At 33.6% G+C, this 23,087-nt stretch overlaps 1 protein-coding gene across 5 annotated transcripts in view; it reads right to left on the bottom strand.

Moving 5' to 3' along the window:
* The window catches only part of CPNE8 (copine 8), a 176,678-nt gene that overhangs the window by 108,535 nt on the left and 45,056 nt on the right, over positions 1-23,087 (bottom strand). For 4 of the 5 annotated variants that reach the window (XM_036236629.1, XM_036236630.1, XM_036236627.1 and 1 more), the window contains exons 5-6: positions 19,642-19,681; positions 6,909-6,985 (exon numbers count right to left, since the gene is read on the bottom strand). In XM_036236629.1, coding sequence (XP_036092522.1) covers positions 6,909-6,985; positions 19,642-19,681 — 117 coding nt within the window. Of the gene's footprint in view, positions 1-6,908; positions 6,986-13,923; positions 13,974-19,641; positions 19,682-23,087 lie in introns of those variants that run through there. The other variant, XM_036236631.1, reaches the window with a different exon arrangement.

Genomic DNA, 23,087 nt, shown 5'->3' with positions numbered 1-23,087 from the left:
ATAGAATATTCTTGGCCTGCATCTCCTTAGTCCAAACTACTTGTCATTTCAACAGTAATCAACTTATTAATCTAACAATCACATACAACTATTCTCCACACAAAAGTAAACGAACAAAAATCATGAATTTCCCACTGCATTTATTGTGTAATTCAAAATATTAAAAATATCTTATGTATTCTGGTCTAAGAATATACTTTAATATTAATATATAATTGTATTTACTTCTTTGATTATACATTTAATTAAAACATGGTAAATGCCATGAAGACAGACACAACTCTGTGTCTGCAGAGTTGTATGTTTAGTGTCTAACAGTTTCTGGGCCATAATGTATTCATAGTAAAGATACGTTGAATAAATGAATTAAAAAAAAATCCCTAAAACCTCTATTACACCCAAATTGTATCTGACAGAAAAGTAAACAAAGGCAATCAGTAAATATAATCTATATAGTAAGCACTGACAAAAATGATTTTGCCTTTAGTTTTTCTTAAACTGAAGCGCCTAAAGGGGTTTGTTGTATGTAGCCTCAGAACAATAGGGAAATATCAAATGCAAGTTAGAACAACAGACCAACCCTTCCAGGGCTTGTCTCTGAGAATGACATTAAGGGTATTTTGAGAAAAATGTGTTCATCTTACCAATACATCTCACGGCTGACCATATCCTTTATAAGTCTTTATATCCAGAAGAGTCTATCTATATGCCTTTAGCTGTAACCACTGAAATTTCTGAGTAGTGCAGAGAAGTATGGAAGCTTGCAGCTTTATACAGTCTGCTTATGTAAGGTAAACAATTACATCCCTGGAGATCTTTCCAGTGCACAAACTCAGATCCACAAATGAATGTAAGAAAGTTGTCCAGCTGAACATTTATTAAATTTCCATTATATGGGAGACTGATAATCTTGTTATAAGGAAATGTACTAAAACTCACTCTACTCTTGGCCTTTTGAGAATACACAATTTTTCATATAGGGTCTCCCAGAGGTACATAAATGCTTTATTCTAGATATATGAAGCAACCAACATCTCTCTAAGATGCCATCAGTGGTTTAATTTTTAATGTGCTGGGTTGTATAAAGATTACTAATATGTATACACATCAATGTGATCTTTGCAAATTAAAGAACATAAATAATTTTTAATTGATATATTGAACTTGATTACATTTTGCAATTATTTGAACATGGGTCTAATGCTCTAAAAATCCAGGGCATTTCCAACAAAATAATAATAGTACCTTATAAAACCCAAACTAATGAAAAGCAGAAATTTAATGAAATTCTCCAATTTGATCATTTAGCTCTATACTGAGAATAAACAAAATAGTTTTTAATGTTTATATTTGGTCAACATTTAGTGATTTACATAAATGTAATCAAATTAGGTTCAAAACTGTCCTTCATCTAAGCTTATTGAATTCCTAAGTAAAAACTTCTCTAAAGAAAATAAAGACAGAGAGACAGACAAAAAGATGATAAGAAGGATGGATGGATGGAAGGAAGGAAGGGAGGGAGGGAGGGAGGGAGGGAGGGAGGGAGGGAGGGAGGGAGGAGATTATTAGATGTTTCAATTAAAGAGGTCTTTCCCCAAAAATATAGTTAAAAACAATAATAACCACCATTGGATGGTGGTTATTATTAATATCATGACAACTGTATTATATAAAGTATCGCTATTTCTTATAACAACCCTTTTTAAAGTATATTATTCATATGTTTCAGATGAAGAAGCCAGAGCTCAGGAATTTAAAGCAATTTGCTCAAATTATACACACAATAAGTTATGAAACCCAGGTCTGGCTGCCACCCAAAACCATGGAGTATCAACTCTATTACAATGGTTACTTATCCCTAGACTAAATTGTTCATATTATAAATGTGACCCACAGACATAAAACAAAATATAGATGTACAAGTTTTATAACATTACATAGCAAGTTGGTAGCAGAGATAGAACCAAAATTATCATCTTTTGACTCCCAGTCCAATAGCCTGTCCAACAAATGAACCAGAGCATAACTGATAACAGTCTAATTTGCAGGAAAGTTAATAAAGTCAAGATGACTTTGAAGGTCAAATTTTCCCCCAAAGTTGACTGTATTTTCACATACAAAAGTTACAAAGACATGCATTGCTTTATTGTAAATTTGTGTTTCTCACCTTCAAGACTTTTTCCTATCCTATCCTTCCTCCTCTTCCTTCTCACACTGACTTGATCTCTACAAGCACTCAAGGCTAGAACACAGGTTTCAGAATAAGGCCACATTTGAATCAGATCTTTAAGGCAACCTTTAAGGCTCTGCCTCAAGTCTCCCTCAAGCTCGATTCTCTTCCTTTGGCTTTCTGCCTTATTCCCATGCTTTCTTTCTCTTTTGTTCCTCTCCCCACATTTCTCTCTTTGAACTTCAGTACCCATCCAGCTCCATCTTTGATTCCTATTCAGAACTGGGGTTCCAGACAACTGAAAACTGGTCTTCCAATTATCCCGGGCCTCCAAGTCTCTGTCTCTGGACTCCTCAACACCTATCAGGACAGTCACTAACCCCTCTTGCATTCCTCCCTTTATCCTCTACCCACTACTGAGTGCCTAGACCACATGCTGCTCCAGCCAGCCAACAAAGAACATAATCTTTTCCCTAAACCAAAACATCTGCTGGTTCAGTTACCCTGGGCATTCCAGCTCCTCCCCAGAGAAAGAGTCTCCTTTCTAATCGCAACCAGTCCCTGCTTTCTTGCCCCATGTTTTTATACAGAACCAGTCATGCTTGGATGAGAGTAACAGGAACAAACAGGTCTATTACTTGATGAACATAATAAATGCTTTCCTCCCAGAGTAGAAAATGGCAATCTTTCTTAAACTGGTGCTGATTCTAGCATTTTGGAAGACTTTCCGAATCCATCACTGAGATCCCTAAAGATAGAAGTATGACTCTGACAGCATCACACAGAAAATTGGATACAATCTCACAGCATGAGAAGACACACTGCTGAGTGGATATAATGCCAAATAATAATGGGACACTCTAAAGAGAGGAGCCAATGAGTCATAGGAAGATGTTGCAGACAAATTAAGTAGCACAAGACTCATTTTTGGAGGATTCATGGAAAAGACTAAAGTGTAGGATGGAATTAAAATATGAGAAATGTGTTTGCTCAAAACTCGAATCTAACAGAACAGACTTTTGGAAATCGTAAAAATCTTGGGCTGCTATTAAAAAGTACATTAAAAATTCTTGAACACTAATTTCAAAAAATTTTACCTAAATTTCTACAAAATATTAAAAATTTTTATTCTCATAAAAATGAGAAAAATCTATTTAAAAGTGATAATGACTGAAGCAAGGGAAACAAAAAGACGAGTTTAAATTCTAATTCCGATTATTAATAGGGCACATGGCTATGTATAGAAACCATTTTTCCTTTGTAATAAACACAGCTTAATTCTCAAAGGCTTGCTAAATAATAAATAATTTAAAGCTCTAGTTGGTCTGCCTTAAATCTCCAAATTTTATAGATATCATCATTTTAAAAAGACCACCTCTGAGGAGATAGCATAATACATTTACAATTAAGAAGCTAGGAGAAATTATTCTGAATACCTTAACAGAAAATAATTTAAACTAGGTCATTTAAAGGGAAGAAAACAAGGGAATAATATGAATAATTTAGAATATAAATGGGAAACTAATTGGAAAATAAATCTCAAATCTAAAACAAATTAGAAAATAAACACCATAACACTTGGATAATGCTAAAGATAAATAATATTTGGGACACAGGAAGAGTTTTAAAATTCAAGATGAGCCAATTTTGTTAATCATGGTGGATTATCTGCCCCAGGAGGTGTCCTGTGCTGTGATTTCAAAGCCTATACCCACCCAATAGGGAAAATCCCCTAACTCCTTAATAAGAATGTCTAATGGAATGGCTGCATCAGGAGAGTGTACAAATTATCTTTCTATTTCCAGCCATGAGAAACAGACCATGAAAAACTGTAGAATGTTAGGACTACCCTGCAATGTTATCTTCAACTAGAGAGCTAAGTCCTGCCAGGGCAGGCTCACCAGGAAAGAGAAGGATGGGAGGGAGGCAAAAGGGACTATGAGATATAAATGTAAGAGTTACATGTTAAAAACATATTGTTTCTTTAATGTAAACTTCATCATTTCTGCCATACTTTGATATATGCCACTATTTTTATATATGAAGTTGTGTTTGTCATAAAGCTTCCAGTCAGAGAAGAAAACACTTCTCTGACCTCGTATCATCTCTAATATTCACCTTGGCCCCATTCTTCCTTCTAAAGCTATTCCTTTCTTTACTAAAATATCCCTTACCTTCCAACCTCCCCATCTCTTCTCACCCTCTTTACATTAGAATGATTCAAAAAACCAAGCAAAGGATAAAGGATGTCACTGAGCAAGGGTTAGTAGGGATGAGGGTGGAATGTGAAAGCGTCCATGGCGTGAACTAAGTTTGAAGGGCTACTTTGACATTATGTGCCAATAAAACTTCCATAAAACAGCATTTCACTCCCTTTCTCAACCCATCAATGCTTTTTCAAACAAAGTATGAACAGTTTTGACTGCCTTTCATTGGGGTTGAGGTAAGGGGGTAAAATGCCATTTGAATAGAAGCTGTACCTTCTCTTAAAACATTTGAATTCCCAAGAGCCCAAGAACAGTGGACCTGGTTCTTCAATCCACATGTTCTCCTTCCTCTAAACACATGCCTCTCTCATAGGTGGGGTTTTTAATAAAAACCAATATTTTCTCAAGCAAGAGGATGGGTGACTCAAAATGTTCTGTTTTTTTCCAACCCAGTGTTCACATGGGTTGGAATAACTGCTCAGGTGAGAGCACTTGAATATATTACCAGATACTTTGGCTAATAAGTCCAAAATATCCTTCCACTAGGAAGCTAATTGCATTCAATTTTACTGTCCTATTTTTGATTAATCTCCTCTTTAAATTCCCTCTCTCATCTCTTTCCTCCATCTCTTTATCTCAAGTATCTAATTTAATTCCTTATGTAATAGGCCACCATTCTGCAATTCTTAAAGTTTTGTCTTCGGTTCTTTCTTTTGTAGCCAATCTCTTGGCTACACTCAAGCTCTACATTTCATTACTCTTTTAGTACTAACACTTGCCAAAGCTAGACTTACTTAGAAAAATCAAAAAACCTCACACTGCTCAAACAATAAACCCACTTAAAACCCTTTCCATGATGTTTATTTGCCTGAGTAGACTGCTCAATAAGGTCAAAGGCCAAGTAAAATAGCAGTTACATATACTTTAAAAAATTGAATCAGTTGGATCTTTTCCAATAAGATAGATATAATATTAACACTTTTCTAAATTACAAAATACCCTATAGATGGCATAAAGTATGTAATTATGATAGCTCCATGTTATCTCGACAGGTTTCTAAGGCTTTGCCTCATTTATGCTACCCCATCCTCAGCAAGACCTAAGAAAAGTCCAAAGGGCATCTCATCTTTTCTGATTATGTAAAACGATCATGATTCTAATGCCAGCAAATACTCCCAACATTTGCATATTTTGCCAATCACTACTCTAGGTATTTTTATTCTTTAGCATGAATTTGTTTTTCTTAGTTTTTATCTGGTGAGAATTGTTTAATCGGCTGAACAAGGACTACATCTTACAATATATTCTATTTGCCACATACCCCAACCAATATATCAACTTTTTAACATGTTTCAAGACTAATACAACAATGATTTTCCAATGGGAAAAACTTTACAAACTTTAAGAGTTTTTTGAAAGAAGAGTTATAATTTCCTTTTATAGAGAAAAATCAGATAAATCATAAGCTTCCAAGTCCTATAACGATGTGAAAAGATTATACGTTAAAATGTTTAAAAGGTAGTTGATATACAAGAGTTTTCAGCTGAATATTTGGTAATAATTTTCTAAGAAAACCAAGTTAAATAAAAGAAGCTAGAATTCATAGACTCCTGATTATCCTAAGAAGTTCTTGCATAGCACTGAAAACATTAAGTATAAAGTTCAGTTTTATACAGGGAATATGAGAATGATGCCTTGGTCACTTCAAGTGTTTGATGTCAAAGGCGAATGGATTTGTAGAGTTTTGACATTTATTTTGTAAGGTTGAAATTCTCAAAACATCGATGAAGATATAGACTTCAACATTCCCCAAACCTTTAGATACTACATATGCCTCAATATTCTTACTAGATCTTTTGATTTTTATAAAGTCAAATAAATCCTAATAATCAAGATTAGCAAAGGGAGGAGAAGAAAGACAGGGAGAGAAAAGGATTAGGAAAAATGTCTAGAGTTTGTTTTCTGCCTTATTTGGAACTGTAGAAATTAGGATTATTCCATGTAACTGACAGTAAAATGAAACATGATCCCAGTTGTTAAAGGTGAGGGTGGAAGGTATAATTCAGGGTGGAAGGTATAATTCATAGTGACCACCTTCTCTTAACATTTATATACTTACTGCCTTCTTTACAGATTGATTTTATAATAAAATTACCGCAGTTACCAAAAATGTATTTGTTAAACATGTAGTATAAAAGATGGTGTTACATATAGTCCCTGGCCCAAAGGAGTAAAATCTCTTTTCCAAAAAGTCCTAAATCTGAGACTTAATAGTACAATCAAAAAGAAAACAATACATTTTCTTGTTTAAATGTGCTCGTTCCATTTTGTGAGCATTTTATAGCACAGCATATAATAGTTGAAATATAAGTTATCCTTTACAAACATGTCAAAATTATTTTTGTAAGAAAAAACTCAAGTAAGATTTTAAAACCCACTTTTGGTGAACAACCATGTATTCATCAATTCTGAACTGCCAAAATAAAAACTGGAGAGTTAATATTTCATTGTCTGAATTAAAAAATACTTACACTATTGGCTTTTCCAGGCGACTTCCCTGTGAACCAACAATCTCCCCCAATGTACAAAACACTTGTCCCAGAAAGTCCTAAAATAGATAAAAGGATTAAAGCTCATAAGTTCCCAAATGTTTTCACGCTATATATTTTGTACATCATATTTGCATTGTGTTCATTGCTGAAATACTGAATTCTCTAACTTCCAATAATAAACAAAATAAACTCAAATGTATTAATTTTAGCAATGTGATTTTCCCGTAAGTTTGCACAGCATTTTGTCCTTTTAATCACAGAGCAAGATTATAAGTGTTTGGACACAGCATTTATTTTTAATTTTTTTAAATGAAAATGAAAAAATTTTAAAGTTTCTTGATTTGAATTCACAATTGACTTTGGATGTCTTTGAGACTACTAAGCTTTTGGCTGAGGAGGCAGATTGTGAAAGCACAGAGCAGAGGGTCTAACAATACCAGAGCTACTTACAGAGAGGTCATGTGATATCATGGCTACAACTGGAGCCATACTGCTGTGGGCAATTAAATAAGCTCTGCAGTATCCTCATCTCTAACATATATTAGTCGCCCTCACAGAGCTGTGTAGAGGGTTCAACGAGTTATTGCATGAGTTGATATTAGCATATATTCAGTGCCCCAAACTGGACTAAGTATAAAATATTATAAAGTTCATTAACCTATAACTAGATGATTTTTATTTTCATAACTCAAAATAACCTTGCAAAATGTGAGGTTTGTTATCAATACTTCACTTCACATGAAGAGAAATTAATCATCTAGAAGCCTGATTTTTTCCATGTTTTAAGCAGTCAGTAAATAGCAGAGTCAGGACTCTCCCAGTCATTCTACTTCCAGATTGATATGCTGCCTAAGAATTTAAATAGCATAAACACAATATGACTTCACATGCTAGTGAAAAAAGGGCTCCAACATCATCTAGATATTTAGGCCAAGAAATATGAAGGTGTTTTGAATTGGCCCAAGAGAAACCCTACAAAAGATGGATAGAGAAATGGCAGCAAACAAAATTTTTTAAGTTTTACTAAATAAAATGTTTAACAAGCCACAAAAGTAAAAATTATATTATTCAGTGAAAAAAAAAAAAAAGAGGGTGTGTGGGGAGAGGGATCTAACGCCATAAGAGAAAAAAAGACCACTGTAAACTAAGACAGTCAGGGAAATATTTTCCCAAGGGAAGTACGCCTTGAAAGCCAGGAAAGAATGAGATCACAGAGAGAAGAGCACTGGGCATTCTAGAACTAGAAAACAGATCATTTATAGGCAAAAAGGTAATGAGAAAAGACTGGCTATACATTAAAGGGCAGAAATGGGGATGAAGAGCCAAGACTGTGGAGAGCCCTTTTGGCCAGGCCAAAAAAATAAAAATAAAAATAAAAATATGGCTTATAGCAATGCAGGGACATCATTAGAACAGTGCGTGCTTAAGATTATTTCGGTACCAGTTTGCAGAATGAACTGAGGAGTGAGAAAAAACCTGGAAGCTAGATCAATTAGGAGGTTATAGTAGTTAATGAGAAGCACAGTGCTAAGGCCCAAATAAAAGTTGTAGCAAATGGTAGGGAACAGTGCACAGAAGAGTAAGAGGATTTGGTATAAACTGTACTTGCACATGGTGGGGGGAGGGAGATAGAGAAAATAGCTGAATCTGGAATTTCATGGCTAACAAGATAACAGTATCATCATAAAGTTACAAATCTTTTAAAATTTTGCTTTCAAATAAGTAAAAAGTACTTAAGGTAAAGCTGTGACATATTTAAATTAAATATTTTTAATAATGTGTCTTTCCCAATTTCAAAACAGACTTTACACATATGTTTATTGGTTGTTTTTCTTTTAACATATCTAAATTTTTCTAAGTCTCATGGCATATAGTTAGAGCTGAATACTAAAGATTTGGAATATATCATTGCTCTTCAGAGTCAGCAGCAAAAGACACATATGGGAGATCCTAGAACTCATTTCTAGGGATACTAATATTGATGAGCAGCTGCATACACTACATATTAAATGGATTTGTCTAATAGAGTAACAAGTCTTAGTAAAAGCTATTCTGTACTATAATTACCCAAGAAAACAAAACAGAAGTATTGAGCATATCTGATTAGGATAGACTCATATTAGCAAACAGTAAACAGACAAATAATCACTGCTGAACAAAAAGGAAATTAAAATAATAAAATCAATAAATCGTGCAACAAAAGATATGGTATGCATCTACACACATTATCTCCATGGTTATTGCATACTTTGCCCCTAAATATTTATGGTATTTATGTATTGCTTTACATGTGTCTGTATTTGTGAATTCCTATCAAACAATATATTTACTACTCACAATGCAAAAATCAGCACATAGTATTTGTCAACTATTCCTTGTGTTGGAAAGCTCTACTGAATCCATTCTTTGGGTATCTCACTGGTTCACATTTCCTATGTATTTTACAAAATACTAGTAATATTAGTAATATTACTAATATTAACAGTCCATAAAGGATTTTTTTTAGATATTTTAGTCTGCAGCTAGATAAAGACAGAAATAAAAACTGTAACATGAGCTGCTTTATTGTTTCTTACAATGGGATTTTTTTTTCAGTTTTTGAGCCATTATAATTAGGTCATAACAATATTTCCAATAATAAATCCAGGCACCTTTCCACAACACTAAAACACACATAGACTAAATTTAGTTTAAAGTGGCTGGCAGTTGAGAAATGTTTCAATTTATTCAATTATATTAACTCTTTGACTTTCCCAAATCTAACCATGAGATCAATAAGTATTTGTTAAGTGAGCTGATTTTTACTTTATAATCTATATAATATACAGATAGAACTTAGTTCTGAACTCTGTCTAAATGTACATAAACCATATTGTTAGTATATAGAATGCATTCTACCACTTTTTAAAAGTATTTAAAAATATTACTCTGAATCCAATATGCTGGTATTAAAACTGAAAGACCTAGCAGTGAGAGTGGAGGAGACAAGAAAAAAGCATAGAGCACAGCAATGCAAAGCATTATAATAAGAGTTTTACATTGCATAGGTAGTCAAAAAAAAAAATCAGCAAATCAGAGAGAGTGCTAGGGCTATTCCAATAACACTCTAAATCTAGTTTTATGACTAGCATAATGCAGCTCAGAATCCAAGGAAGCATTGCCATATCATCAGATGCCAGCTAATTATACAAACACATGTATGTTTCTCTTCTCTTTCTTATTCAGGGAAATGTCTACTCTGACTGTATAACCATGTACACGAATATATTCTAATTTCTTCAAAATTATTACCTTATTATTTCTCTTGTACCAATTCTTACTGGTCAATTCCATCGATTTACATTTTACATTATATTATAGCTAGCTACTTACCTATGTTCATGAAAATTACATTAAGGCTATATGCTTTAATAATTCACACATAAGAAAAGGTAATTTACTTTGCAGTTAAGTAACTGGTTTGGTTGTTGGTCTGTTTGCTTGCTTGCAGTTACTAGTATTAACGATTACTATATATTCTTTTTAAAAGATTTTTAACATAGACACATACATACATACATACATACATTTATTTATTTATTTAGTAAAGCAGTATAACATACTCCTTAAGAATGAGAATTATGAGTGTCCATATTGTACTACCTGGGTTTATATTATGGTTTATAACATTAGTATATAATATTACTAATGTCTCTATGCCTTGGTATCTTACTCTATAAAATGGACATAATAAATAATATCTACATATTAAATTCTTGGGAGGACTAAATAAGATAATATATGCAAAGTTCTTAGAATAGATACTTGGAACATAATAAGTATCTAATAAATATATGCTTGCCTTCTCCTCCCTATTTCTCTGAAGTTAAAAGAATATTACTCTTCACTCAAAACTTATCGCATGTCACTAGATTCCAGAACTAGAGATACTATAATTATCTGAATAAAATATTTCTTTTCCAGAACTACTTTACACTCATAGTCAATATGAACGCTTATTTTGAGTGTCATTACAAAATCCAAATATGTCTTATACACTAACTTATCTTATACACTAACTTATGTCTTATACACTAACTTATCTTGTATAGTATACATACAAACATTCATGTGAAAAAGAATGACGTTTTTCAAACAATGGTATAATAAACCAGAAGGTATTAATGGTAAGTAAAATTTCTGTTTCTATACTATTACATAACTAATTAATTAACAAAGTTTATCATTAGCATCATCATAAGCAATATCATAAGCATTCAATAATGTGGCATCTTTCTCCTAAAAGGTCTGCAAAGATAATCTTTAAATGACTTTCTTGTTTTATAGAGTGATCGATGAGCATTTGAAATATAACATCCCTAATTAATAAATAATTAAAATTAAAAGATATTAAATAGATTTGTTAATAGCTAAAGTTTTAATATAGCACAGTAATTAAGCGCAGTCAACTGTTCAGGAATTAGTCTTTCGATTTCTTGATAAGATAGAGTCATGATTTGCATTCATTAATTGCTTCTATCTTGTGCTTATTATTGATTCCAAGCACATTCACACTAAGCCAGTAAGAGCAAGAGAAAAATGATGCAAAATTTGTTTTTATAATATTTAATCCTGTGGAAAAAATTGGCAAGGAATTCTATTGTTGGCATTATCTACTAATATTTATTGTTGGAATTCCCTGCTAATATTATTGACTTCCTTTGTATTTAACCAATTCATACTAATCACATTAACTATAAAGACTGAGGGTGACTTAGTTATATTATACACTGTATACTAATATGGCAATCATTTCTAAAAGTCAGACATAGTGCTTCTTTGCTCCAGTAATGACTCCTACTATCGTAATGGTTGTTTGCACATCTATGTGCTATTTTGCGAATAAGAAAAACTCAACGTGCAACAATTAAATTCAATTTTTTAGTAGAAATGATTTGTCATATTTTAACATTATTATAATACAGCATTTTTTTTCAAGCAAAGATTTGTCTTTTTAATGAATGGATGTATCTACAAACCCAAAATGCTAATCCTACCTTCAAGAGATTAATAAAAACCTCTAAACTTAGACATCAGTAGTTACATTATAAATACAAATTCAAAATTACACCCTAAAGCTAGATTTATTTATTTATTTTTCCCCAGTACAATTATTGATTTTCAGAATGCTTTCGCTTGCTATGAGTCCACGTGAAGGCAATTAAATAGATACTAAATGAAAATCAAGCTTTAAATAATGAGTATGTGGTCATTGATCTAAATTAATCATTTTTAAAAAATTATCTACAACATATATGTTTAATATTTGCAAATCATACAATATATAGATTTAAAAATAAAGTTATATAATTCATAAACATAAAAAATATATAAAAATATTCACTTTTGTAGAATATTAGTATTCATCAGTAAGGAAGTGTAAAATGTAACGATGCTAATATAAAATAAGTAAATATTCTCACTATTAATAAATATGGTGATATAATCAATGGGCCAAAAAACTAGAAAACATACTATTATTATTAAATAATATAAAATACATTTAGCATTATTAAATAATAATCTTAAATATAACATAACATTATCAAACAATATCGCTATTAAATACTAAGTCCTGAGTAAGAGTCAGTTTTACATGCGAATGATCCCACCTAATATAACTTGGTGAGAGCTGAAGATACTGTCATCAAACTATCTATCTATATCTCAAAGTCTAAGTTTCTTTAAGGCCTCATCAAAAATGCAAATGGAAACATAAACCATTTATAGAGCATCAGTAATAAATTCCTTGGCTTGAATATGCTTATAAGGCTGGCTCTCATCATGTAATAAGGACTGGAACAAATGCTACATAAAAAAAAATTATTGAACAAGCATCAGAGGATAACACAAAGCCTTTTCGTGGGCGACCGTTTAGTAGAAATCTAATCAATGTGAAGGAGAGAACCATGTGAACATTTGAGACAAAAGAATTCCAGGTAAGAGAAAAAGCAAGAACAAAAGCCCCAAAACAAGATTATACTTAGGGTGTTCAAGGAAAAGTAAGAGAGCCAGTGGGGCTAGTGTAGAATGAGCAAAGAAGAGAATGGAAGGAGTCCGATTGTCTGAGTCCAGCTCGCGAGTCTCCATGTTCTCTCAATGACCTCCAAGAGTCACCTGAACTCTAGTCTTGCTTCCCTACCCAATTCTCCACCTCAGCTTCCAGTCATTATTTAAATGTACAAATAAGACCACATCATCTTCTAGTGAAATCCATGAAAAAAAAATCTAAAAATTTTTTAACCAGGGCTTACAAACGACATCATCTGAATCCTCTGAACCTTTCCAAACTATTTCATCCCAATCTTCTTGTCATGCATAATTGTCTACATATGGTAGTTACCTTTCAGACACATCAACATTCTAAATTATTCCCTGACTTAAGATATTTGCACTGTTGTTCCTTTTGCCTGAAATGCTCTTCCCCTAGATTTTCAATAGTTCCCTCCTTTTTATTAAATACACCCAGGTGCAGAGTCATGCTGCCTGACTGAAGGAAATCTAAGTTTCTAGTTAATAGGCTTCATCAGTCATTCTCTCTAGATAGCAATATCTTATTAATATAAGTGCTATAAAGAAGTTATCGTAACCATTTCCTTGTATTATTTTTATTGAATAAATCTGCCCACTCCACCTACTCAACTCCAAAAATGTAAGCTCTCTTTGTTTGTCTTTTTCATTGCTGTTTTCCTCAGCACTAGAACACTGCCTGGAATATATTTATTCCTTGCCTGATTACATAAATATACAATAGAATTCAGTTTAGCTACATATGAGTTAAATTGGCTTTTATGCTAATGAAATAATCTTGCTCCACTTACAAATCTATTCCTATAAGAAAATGCATTTCATGGTCCAAACAGTTAACCTTCAAATATAATTTTCAAATACAACTGAACCTACATGTGAAAGTTTATATATAATATTTAGAAAGTGTATTAAAGAACATACCCACCTTCACTGAAGGCTGGTGTTTTGTGGCCATAATCATCCAGTGAACCATTAACACATCTAAAATGAAAATTTTAGTGGGTACCTTCTGAGATCAACCAGGTGGATAAAGGCTTTTTGGATTGCCTCGTGGGTATGATGTCTTCTGGTCCAGAACAAGCAGAATCTTAGATATACCAATTATGGGCCTATTATTATCTATTCATTAATGATTTAGCTGATGCAATTATGCAAATGAATATGCCATGTAGTTCTGCTAATGCCATTAAGATGAGTGAGTTTAGCACCAACTTAGAACAAAGCTGGAATTCAAAATGTCAGATTTTTTTCATAGTATCTAACACTTTTGTGGGATAATATTTTAGGAACTTCCTTAGAGAATCCTAAAATGAATAAATCCTCAAAAAGAATATGTCCCAGGATTTCATATGTTTGCCTGGAACACAATGTTTCTCCACTAAAAACTTCTCTATCAACCATAGAATCAATTCAAGTTATATTGATTCTTTATCAACTTACCACATATTCATTTGTAATATCAGAAATCTAAGGTACAGCTCTATATCTCCATTTTCTCTAATGATACCAAAAATTTAAGAATTTGACCTAAAATATTTAAGTGCTAGAAACCAAATAAAGTCATATTGAAAGGGGTTTCTTTCAAAATTATCAGAAATGAGAATAAAAAAAAAATTTTATTGTTAACTTGAGGAGTCTTTATTGCTACCAGATTATTTTTGCAAAAGGTAAGTGCCTACACTTCACATGTGAATAGCAGTCTTTCTAAAAGGTTTGTTTTAACTTCACTTTGCAAAACTGGCAGGAAGACAACCACACTTTTAAAAATTGTTTCCTCAGAGAATAAACCTAGCTTGTTTTGGTTCCTCCGATCTTCCAAATGCCTTCTGAATTCCTTTTGGGTTGAATGAGTTATATGTTTCTTTACCTAAAAACTGTACTTAAATGCATTCAAATAAGGAAGGGCTTTTGTTGGAAAATTCTGACAGAAATTCAAGGCAGTCATCTTCAATAGTTCTTGCAACACATTTCCTTCCTCTTTTGACATGCTTTATTCACTTACAAAATCAAACACTTACTAACTAATTTGTATTACTTACTAAATATATTGTAAAAAAAAAACAAAGTAACATACAGAATACATTAAAACGTGAGCTAATATAAACCACAGAAACTATAGGAGGCTGTGTAATACTTTAGAAGAAAGGTGATGAGAATCTGAACTAAGGCAGTAAAGCAAGAAAGAAAGAAGACAGAAAAGAAACAAGTCTTTGCTGGAATCCTGTTCTATTGGAACAGGATTTGGTAACTCTCTAGATGTGGTGTGTGAGACACAGAAAGAGAGTAAGAAAAACTGACCCTAAAATACAAGGGGAACGAGATGTTAAGCAATCCACTTGAGATAGTTAATGCTCAGTTTTCATTTAGGCAAGAAAATATGGTTAAGGTTCATAAAGAAGTGATAACAAGAAACATGAGTTCCAAAGTGACTGACTCAGGGCTGTCAGAGTTTTCCAAAACCTCCCCTGGGGTGGGGCTATCACTATTCTCAAAAGGCATCACTCCAGCCTTCAGTGGAATATCCCAGGTGGAACATCTCAGAGTCCCTGTCTTTGAAGGAGGTGAATTTAATATGCCTTAAGTTAAACACAATTTGTTTCTCAGTCCTTTTTAAAAGGGTCTCTAGATCATTGTGTTATGGTGTTAAATAAGCCAACATTACATGTGCTGATTAATTTTTATTCTCAGTTGTTCAAAAATTAGATGTATCATTTTTTAAATGAATTATTTTAGAAGTTTTACATGTTTTGTTATAAAAAGGACCAGCAAAAATGTATGAACGTTTCAATAAAGTCCATCCCCATTGCTATAAACAAATCAACAAAAGAATAGAGCAAGCAAACAAATGAATAAATTAGAGGTTGAGAATATACCCAAGTTTCAACCTAACAGCTTTCTTTTCTAACAGAAAGAGGTTACAGAAGACTGACCCTAAAATACATGAGGAGAGAGATCTTAAGCATTCCACTTGAGAAGCAATTCCACTAAACAATTCCACTAAGTATACTCTGTTGAGGATAATTCTCAAGATAGATAATATACGCAGAAGAGCAAAACTGGGATGAAAAAGGTTATTGATTTTAGATATAATTGAGTGTTAGTCTTCAGCAGAATATCTATCAGGTAATACCTAACAAGCAGTTGGAACTTGGATTGACTGAGGCTACAGAAGGATAGAACCCTGGAAGTCATCAGGGTCAGGCATGGAAAAGTGGTTGAAATCTCCAGAGAAGAGTTTATATAGAGAGAAGAGATAAAAATTGAAAATAAAGCCCTGAGAAACACTAATATTAAGGGATGTGAGAAGAGAAACTATAAAAATGATATATAATGAGTAAAAAGAAAGCTAGGAAAAGAAGGAAGGGAGACTTTTCCATGGAAGTTAAAGGAGGTGAGTATTTCAATAGTCAATTGTGTCCAAAACGTGGGGAGGTCAAGTAAGGTAAAGAATAAAGAAAGGCCACTAGATGTTGCTATGACCTATGTCATAATAGTTTAAGCAGAAATGAAAACCAGAATACAGTAAAGCAAGTTGAAGACATACAGAAATAGAAGTTATAATAGAAACCCAGGCTGTTCTGTGAAGACGTATAATCATAAGAGAGTAAAAAAGATATCATGAGGGTAAGCAGAGTCAAGATAAGAATTTTTACCATGAGGGAGACATGAAACTTTTTCTTTGGGGCAAAACAAAACTATTCTAAAAAAGAAAAATACTTGAAAAGATATATACATTCATGTCTTCTATAAGACATATCTCACCATCGACCAAACAAAAAAACAACCTATTGAATGGGAGAAGATATTCAAACAATGATACATCCAATAAGGGGTTAACATCCAAAACATAAGGCACTCATACAACTTAACACCAAAAAAAACAAACAATTCAATTAAAAAATGGGCAGAGGGCCACAATAGACATTTCTCCCAAGAGGACATACAGATGGCCAACAGACAGATTAAAAGATGCTCAACATCTAATCATCAGGGAAATGAAAATTAATATCACAATGAGATGTAACCTCATACCTGTCAGAATGGCTACCGTCAATAAATTAACAAACAACAAGTGTTCCTCAAAAATTTAAAAACAGAACTACCATATGACCCATCGATTTCACTTTCAGGTATTTATCCAAAGAAATCCAAAACACTAATTTGAAAAGATATATTCATCCTTAAGTTTACTGTAGCATTACTTACAATAGCCAAGATATAGAAGCAAAGTGTCCAACAATAAACGAATGGATAAAGAAGAGGTGGTGTGTGTGTATGTGTGTGTGTGTGTGTATATAAAGTGGAATATTACTCAGCCATAAAAAAGAATGAAATCTTCCCATTTGCAACAACATGGGTGGACCTAGACGATATTATGTTAAGTGAAATAAGTCAGACAGAAAGACAATTGCTATATGATTTCACTTACATGTGAAATCTAAAACGAAACAAATAAACAAAACAGAAACAAACTCACAGATACAGAGAACAAAATGATGGTCGCCAGATAAGAGGGGGGCTTTAATGAATGGATAAAAGGTGAAAAAGATTAAGAAGTACAAATTGCCAATTATAAAAACAGTCACAGGGATGTTAAGTACAGCATCGGGAATATAATCAATAATACTATAATAACTTTGTATGGTGTTAGATGGGTACTAGGCTTATCAGGGCAATCATCTCATAAATATGAGGTGCATAAATATCTAATTACTATGTATTAAGGCAACTACGCTGGTAAGAACTATGTGTTACCACTTGAACACTCACCCTCAAAATATCCAATCCCATGGATAGGTCCTTAACTGCCCAGTTACCATGCCCTCTGAAGATCCGTTTGGACAGGAAATGCGGAAGACAGATTCAGGGTGAGTGGGCGCTTGAGAGGTCTATGTCCAGCCAGGGTTAGGGAGGTAACTTTCCCTACGTGCACAGTGATGAACAGAGAAACTTAGTCTGCAGAGAGAAGCAGAAGCTCAGAGAAAAGTCACTGTGCAAAAGATATGTGGAGAAAGAAAGAGAGAGAGAGAGGGAACGTGAGCGGGCATGAGAGAAATAAGAGAAAACAGCTGTCTTGCTCCCCACCTACTGTGCCTGTTTCTAGCTGTAGTTCCCTTAAAGACAAGTTACACATCACATGAGATGCTCTAAATCTCTTTTATAAACCACTTACGTGTAAGATAAATGAATGCATTTTCTTTCCTTACAACTAAATAATTTTTACTAAACTTAGAAAACTTCCAATACAAAACTATGGAAAATTTAAATGTGCAGCGACAATGCTATATATCTTATCCTGGGGAGTAGGAGGAAGGTGGCATGGCAACCACAATAAACTTTACTTATGGAAAGGAATGAGCTTGTTAGAGCGTTTTTTTCAATTTGTAGAAAAGTCAATCAGATTGTTCTTTGAGTCTTTCTTCAAATAATTCTGCTTTATGCTTCATAATAAAAATAAATACCAAAAATGTTCCTTTAATGAAAGAAAGGAGCAGTAAATTATGATTTTTACCACCATACCTAGTTTCCCCAAAACAGTCTCTGAGCTTGGGATCACCTCTATGTTCCTTCTCTTCTCTAAGTTATGACATTCCCTCTCTCTAAACTACACTGGAACACATATATATGTATAAGCATATGTCATATACAATTATATATAACTATATATCATATATGATGACATACAATTACATATCTATTATATTCTAGTTAGTAACCTACAACAGTGCAAAAGTGGAAAATCTCACCCTCCTAAGTCTCTGGGCATGTCATTAGTCTAGCCGGTCTCTCGACCCCAGCACAGCTGCCAATTCTCCACCCGATGTACTCAGATTTCACGTGGCACCTAGTTAAGCCCCTTTCAGAATGCTCTTTTCACCCCCATTGATCCCTTCCTACTAGGTCTTGCCTAATTCCAATCCCAAGAGTCAATAAACAAGCTGATTGGGAGCACCAGTGCTTGGCCAGATGGCCTCACTCCAGTTCCTCCCTTTCCACCTCCACCTCTTTATCTGTATAGCTCTGACAGCCACTGATGCTCCTGAATCTACAAATTCCCCAGGTAATGGTTGTTGCCCGGCGAACAGAGCTCTTCACAAAAGAGGAATGGATAGATCAGGACCCAAAAAGAACAGAAGAGACAGAGGACAGATGCTGTGCCTATCTTATTCATACTGTACCTTCAGAAACTGGCATGGGGCCTGAAGGAGGTACTTAGAAAAATACTGTTGAAGAAATGAACTGCAAGGACAGCAGAATAGCAAGTCACTCTGCCTGCGCTTCCCATTCTCTCAGACGTGACACCTCCCAAAAAGACACAGGCTCACTATTTCATTGTTATTAGCAGGATCAAACTTCAAACATTACAGAGAATTGAGATGATTTCTTTAAAAATGAAAACGAAAGAAAATAAAAAGGAGAGAAAGACTAACCCGTTTTACATATGAAGATATCTTTCTTTTATTAAGCTCCTCCAAGTGTTACTCAAGGGTCCTTTTAAAATATTACTTATTTTCTATGACAATTATGAAAGTTATGGACATGTAATTTTAATAATAAATCAACATAAATATCAATTATAAATCACTATGTTGTAATTTATATTATGTAATCATCATTAAAAACCATAAAAATATGAACTTACATGTTTGGACAAGTTGGGGCTCTTTGAATCAACATCATACCTAAAAGATGAAAATATAAAACTCAAATTATTTCCACAAAATACAGCTAGATAAAAATATCAATATTTTCAAAAAAAAACCATAAATAATGTAAAATTGAATCAAAATCATGCCAATGGGGAGAAAAACTTAGCAAATGTAGAAGTTTCTCATATGCTGTGGTCTATATGCTAGTGGCAGAATTCACAATACCTGAGGGATCGTTTTACTTCACCACCTCAGCAGAAGTCCTAAGTTTTGGTCATCAGTTCTGCTGTTTGATAAGATAAGTTTAAAGCTTCCCTTTCCTGTGAATCAATAGTATTTTAATACTGTTCAAAATTCCTTAAAAACTGAAATTCCTCTTCTCTGAACACCATTCAAAAATAAGCAGGAGCTGGTAACAGACTGTCATTTATGTACATTTTAATTCTTATTTAATATCTTAAATGCTGTTGTTAACTTTAAATTCAGCTAATGAGACATTACTTTTCCCAGACACAGGACCTGGGGAAACCCTGTATGTTACAGAAAAGAAAATATATTTACTTACGACTATTGCACGTCCTATTCTAAACCACTTAGTACTGAAAATGATTTCTTGGAGAGATTCTAGGAAAACATCACTCACTATCTCTTTAGAAATCCCTCGTTTTAAAGAATTCGTAGAAATAGAAAGATCACTAACGGTCGAATCAACCTCAGTTTGCTGAATTCTTGAATAGAAATTACTTGTACAGGTTCCAGTCTTTCTCCCAAATCATATTTCTTTCACATTCTTTGTGCATAACTTCCTACCAAAAATTAACTGCCCTTTTTAAGTTTAATTAAAGCCTTTCCTCTTGGATAACAAGAATGTTTTCACAAAACAAACAAACAAACAAACAAAAAAACCCCAAAGCATTTCAATCAATAAAAGGCCAAGAATCAGAGTTCTCTGAGTGTAGTGATCCTGGGCAGAGGTTCACTTATTCCCTGCAGAGAATGTTTACCAAAGATTGGCTTTAAAATTATCACTGTAAATACCTGCCTCAGAAGAATTACCAATTACTCTCTTTCACATCAAGGCATGCTGATCATTCTGAACAGCTATAACCCAGGATTTTAAATCAGCAAATTGCCAATATCTACTGAAGACCTACAGATGTTATTCAAGACAATTTCTTTAAGGATAAGATTGAAACTAGCAATTAGGTAATTTACAGCATACATCTGAAGGCTTTAGATAATATGTTGAATTATGATGCATTCAAAATTACCCTGATTTTTCTTTTAGTGGAATTTTCCTTCTAACTTTTCTAAAAGTATCAAGACTTACTCTGGTCTTTACCCTCACAGGTCAGAACACAAATACTACATCCTAAATGGTTACAGTGAGTGTGTGCATGCGTGTGCGAGTGTGTGTATGAGTGTGTGTGTGTGTGTGTGTGTGTGTGTGTGTAGGTTTATGCGTGCCATATGCTCAAAGAAGAGACAATACATTGCAAAGCAGGAAGTTTCAGCAGTTAACTCCCAGCAGGGTATACCCCACTGTGCCTAAATTTACTAAGGGAAATTTTGTAAGCAACTTTATCCTACTATTGAAATCTTTTTATTAGAGTACTAAATTGGTAGTAACTGATTTGGTTGATTTGGTTGGATACTAAGGGTTATGTTTCCTATTTCATGGCACAGCTGTTGACTGGAATTATTCCTGTATTCTCAAATTTCAACTAAGGTACAAAGCTGAGAAAAAAAAAAAAAAAAAAAAGATGCTAAGTATTCCCATGCTTAGCTCAGAGCTGCCAATGAGCTGATGAATCCTTGCATTAGGGTCAGACCCCTACCACAAAGCTTACTCGTAAAGTGACAGGCTATTCCCTACATCTTGGGAGGGCAAGAGGAGGTTCTTTTCACTCCCCAAAGCCACATGAAGGGGCGTCCCAAAATTTAGGGTGCTTGTGAGAAGGAGTAGACAACATCTGGTTCCTCAGTCAGCTATAGAACCTGCCTGTAGGTCGACCCTTAGGCTGTAAACGGAAGAGAATGTCAGGTGACAGTCTTAGAAAGTGCCTTCTGAGAGCTGAGATACAAGGAATAATGTCTTTTTTAGAACAATGTCCTTCCTTCGTAATGAGGAATGCATGCAGGGTGCTTGACATAGGTCCCTTGAGGCCAGTACCCTTTAAAGACTAGATTTTTTAGGAGGTGGAGACCCACATCTCTGCCTTCCAAATCTCCTACCTTTCTGCTCTTCCATCTCCCTTCTCTCCTGCAGGTAGCTGAGACAATAGCTCCAAATGAAGGGAGAGGAAGTGAATTAAGTTTGAGATTAAAGTTTTAAAGTGAAGAGTGCATAATAATTAACAAAATGAGATGGTTCCAATAAACAAAAGTGACTGAAAAGTCACGAAATTAGACCATGGCATTGTTAAGGGAGATTTTACCCAATATGGAAAACTAGGATTAGAGTTGAGACAATTATTGGAAGAAATAAAACAACTTATTTTCCCACAAAGTGTTGATATCCTTCAAAAAAAGATAATAACATTCCAAAATTATCACTATTTTATTCATCAATAAGAAAAATAATTTGCTAGGTAAGTCAAACCCGGATACATAACTCCCTTGTTGGTGTTCTGATCTAAATGGAAAAACAAGAGTGAAAAGAGTTAGATCTCATTTTTCCTAATTCCAGCATATACTATGTAGTGATATGGCTACCCACACCTCTTGCTCAAAGACATTTTTGTACAGCTGTGCTGCCAGTAATATAGTTTTCAACAGTGACAACAGTGATTTATTTTTAGTGTGATAATTAAAATAAATGCCAAAATTTATGACTTTATCCCTGTCATCATGATATATATATATCATGATGACAGGGACTATCTCTTGAATGAATAAGTAATGCATTAGATCAAAACGACAGAAGAATTTTAAAATTCACAGTTGATAAACTAATTTTAAAAATATATCTCAAGTATATCACAGTTATAATAATAATTACTGTGGATTAATCAGAAGTTACAGGAATTTGGACCAGTGGTGCTAGGAATACATATTCTTTTATATTTATTTTCTCTCTCACCATTCTCTCTCTCTTTCTGTCATTTCAATTTTCTATCAGCATTGAAAGTTAAATTTTAAAAAAGCTCTTGAAAGTTATTTCTCAAGCTTTCCATAATAATTGTTTAGATCACACACTTTCAAAGCTTCTTGTTTATTGTTTTTTAGAACTGTGTAAAATCAATAGACAGATTACCTAAATAACAAACAATTCTGAAATCCACTTATATCTATCTTTTGGCCAATTTAAACTACCATATTCTTCAGCACTGCTATTCTCCAAAGGGATGTGTGAATATGTTGGAGGATTTGTTGTTGTTCCCTGGGTGATGCTGGCTGGACTTACAGGTGATTTTATTTCCTATTTTATCCTTTTTTA

The sequence above is a fragment of the Rousettus aegyptiacus genome, unplaced genomic scaffold (assembly GCF_014176215.1).
Source record: "Rousettus aegyptiacus isolate mRouAeg1 unplaced genomic scaffold, mRouAeg1.p scaffold_m13_p_2, whole genome shotgun sequence".
In the NCBI taxonomy this organism is placed as follows: domain Eukaryota; kingdom Metazoa; phylum Chordata; class Mammalia; order Chiroptera; family Pteropodidae; genus Rousettus; species Rousettus aegyptiacus.
The sequence above is the reverse complement of the archived record's forward strand: the minus strand, read 5'-3'. Positions and strand labels throughout refer to the sequence as shown.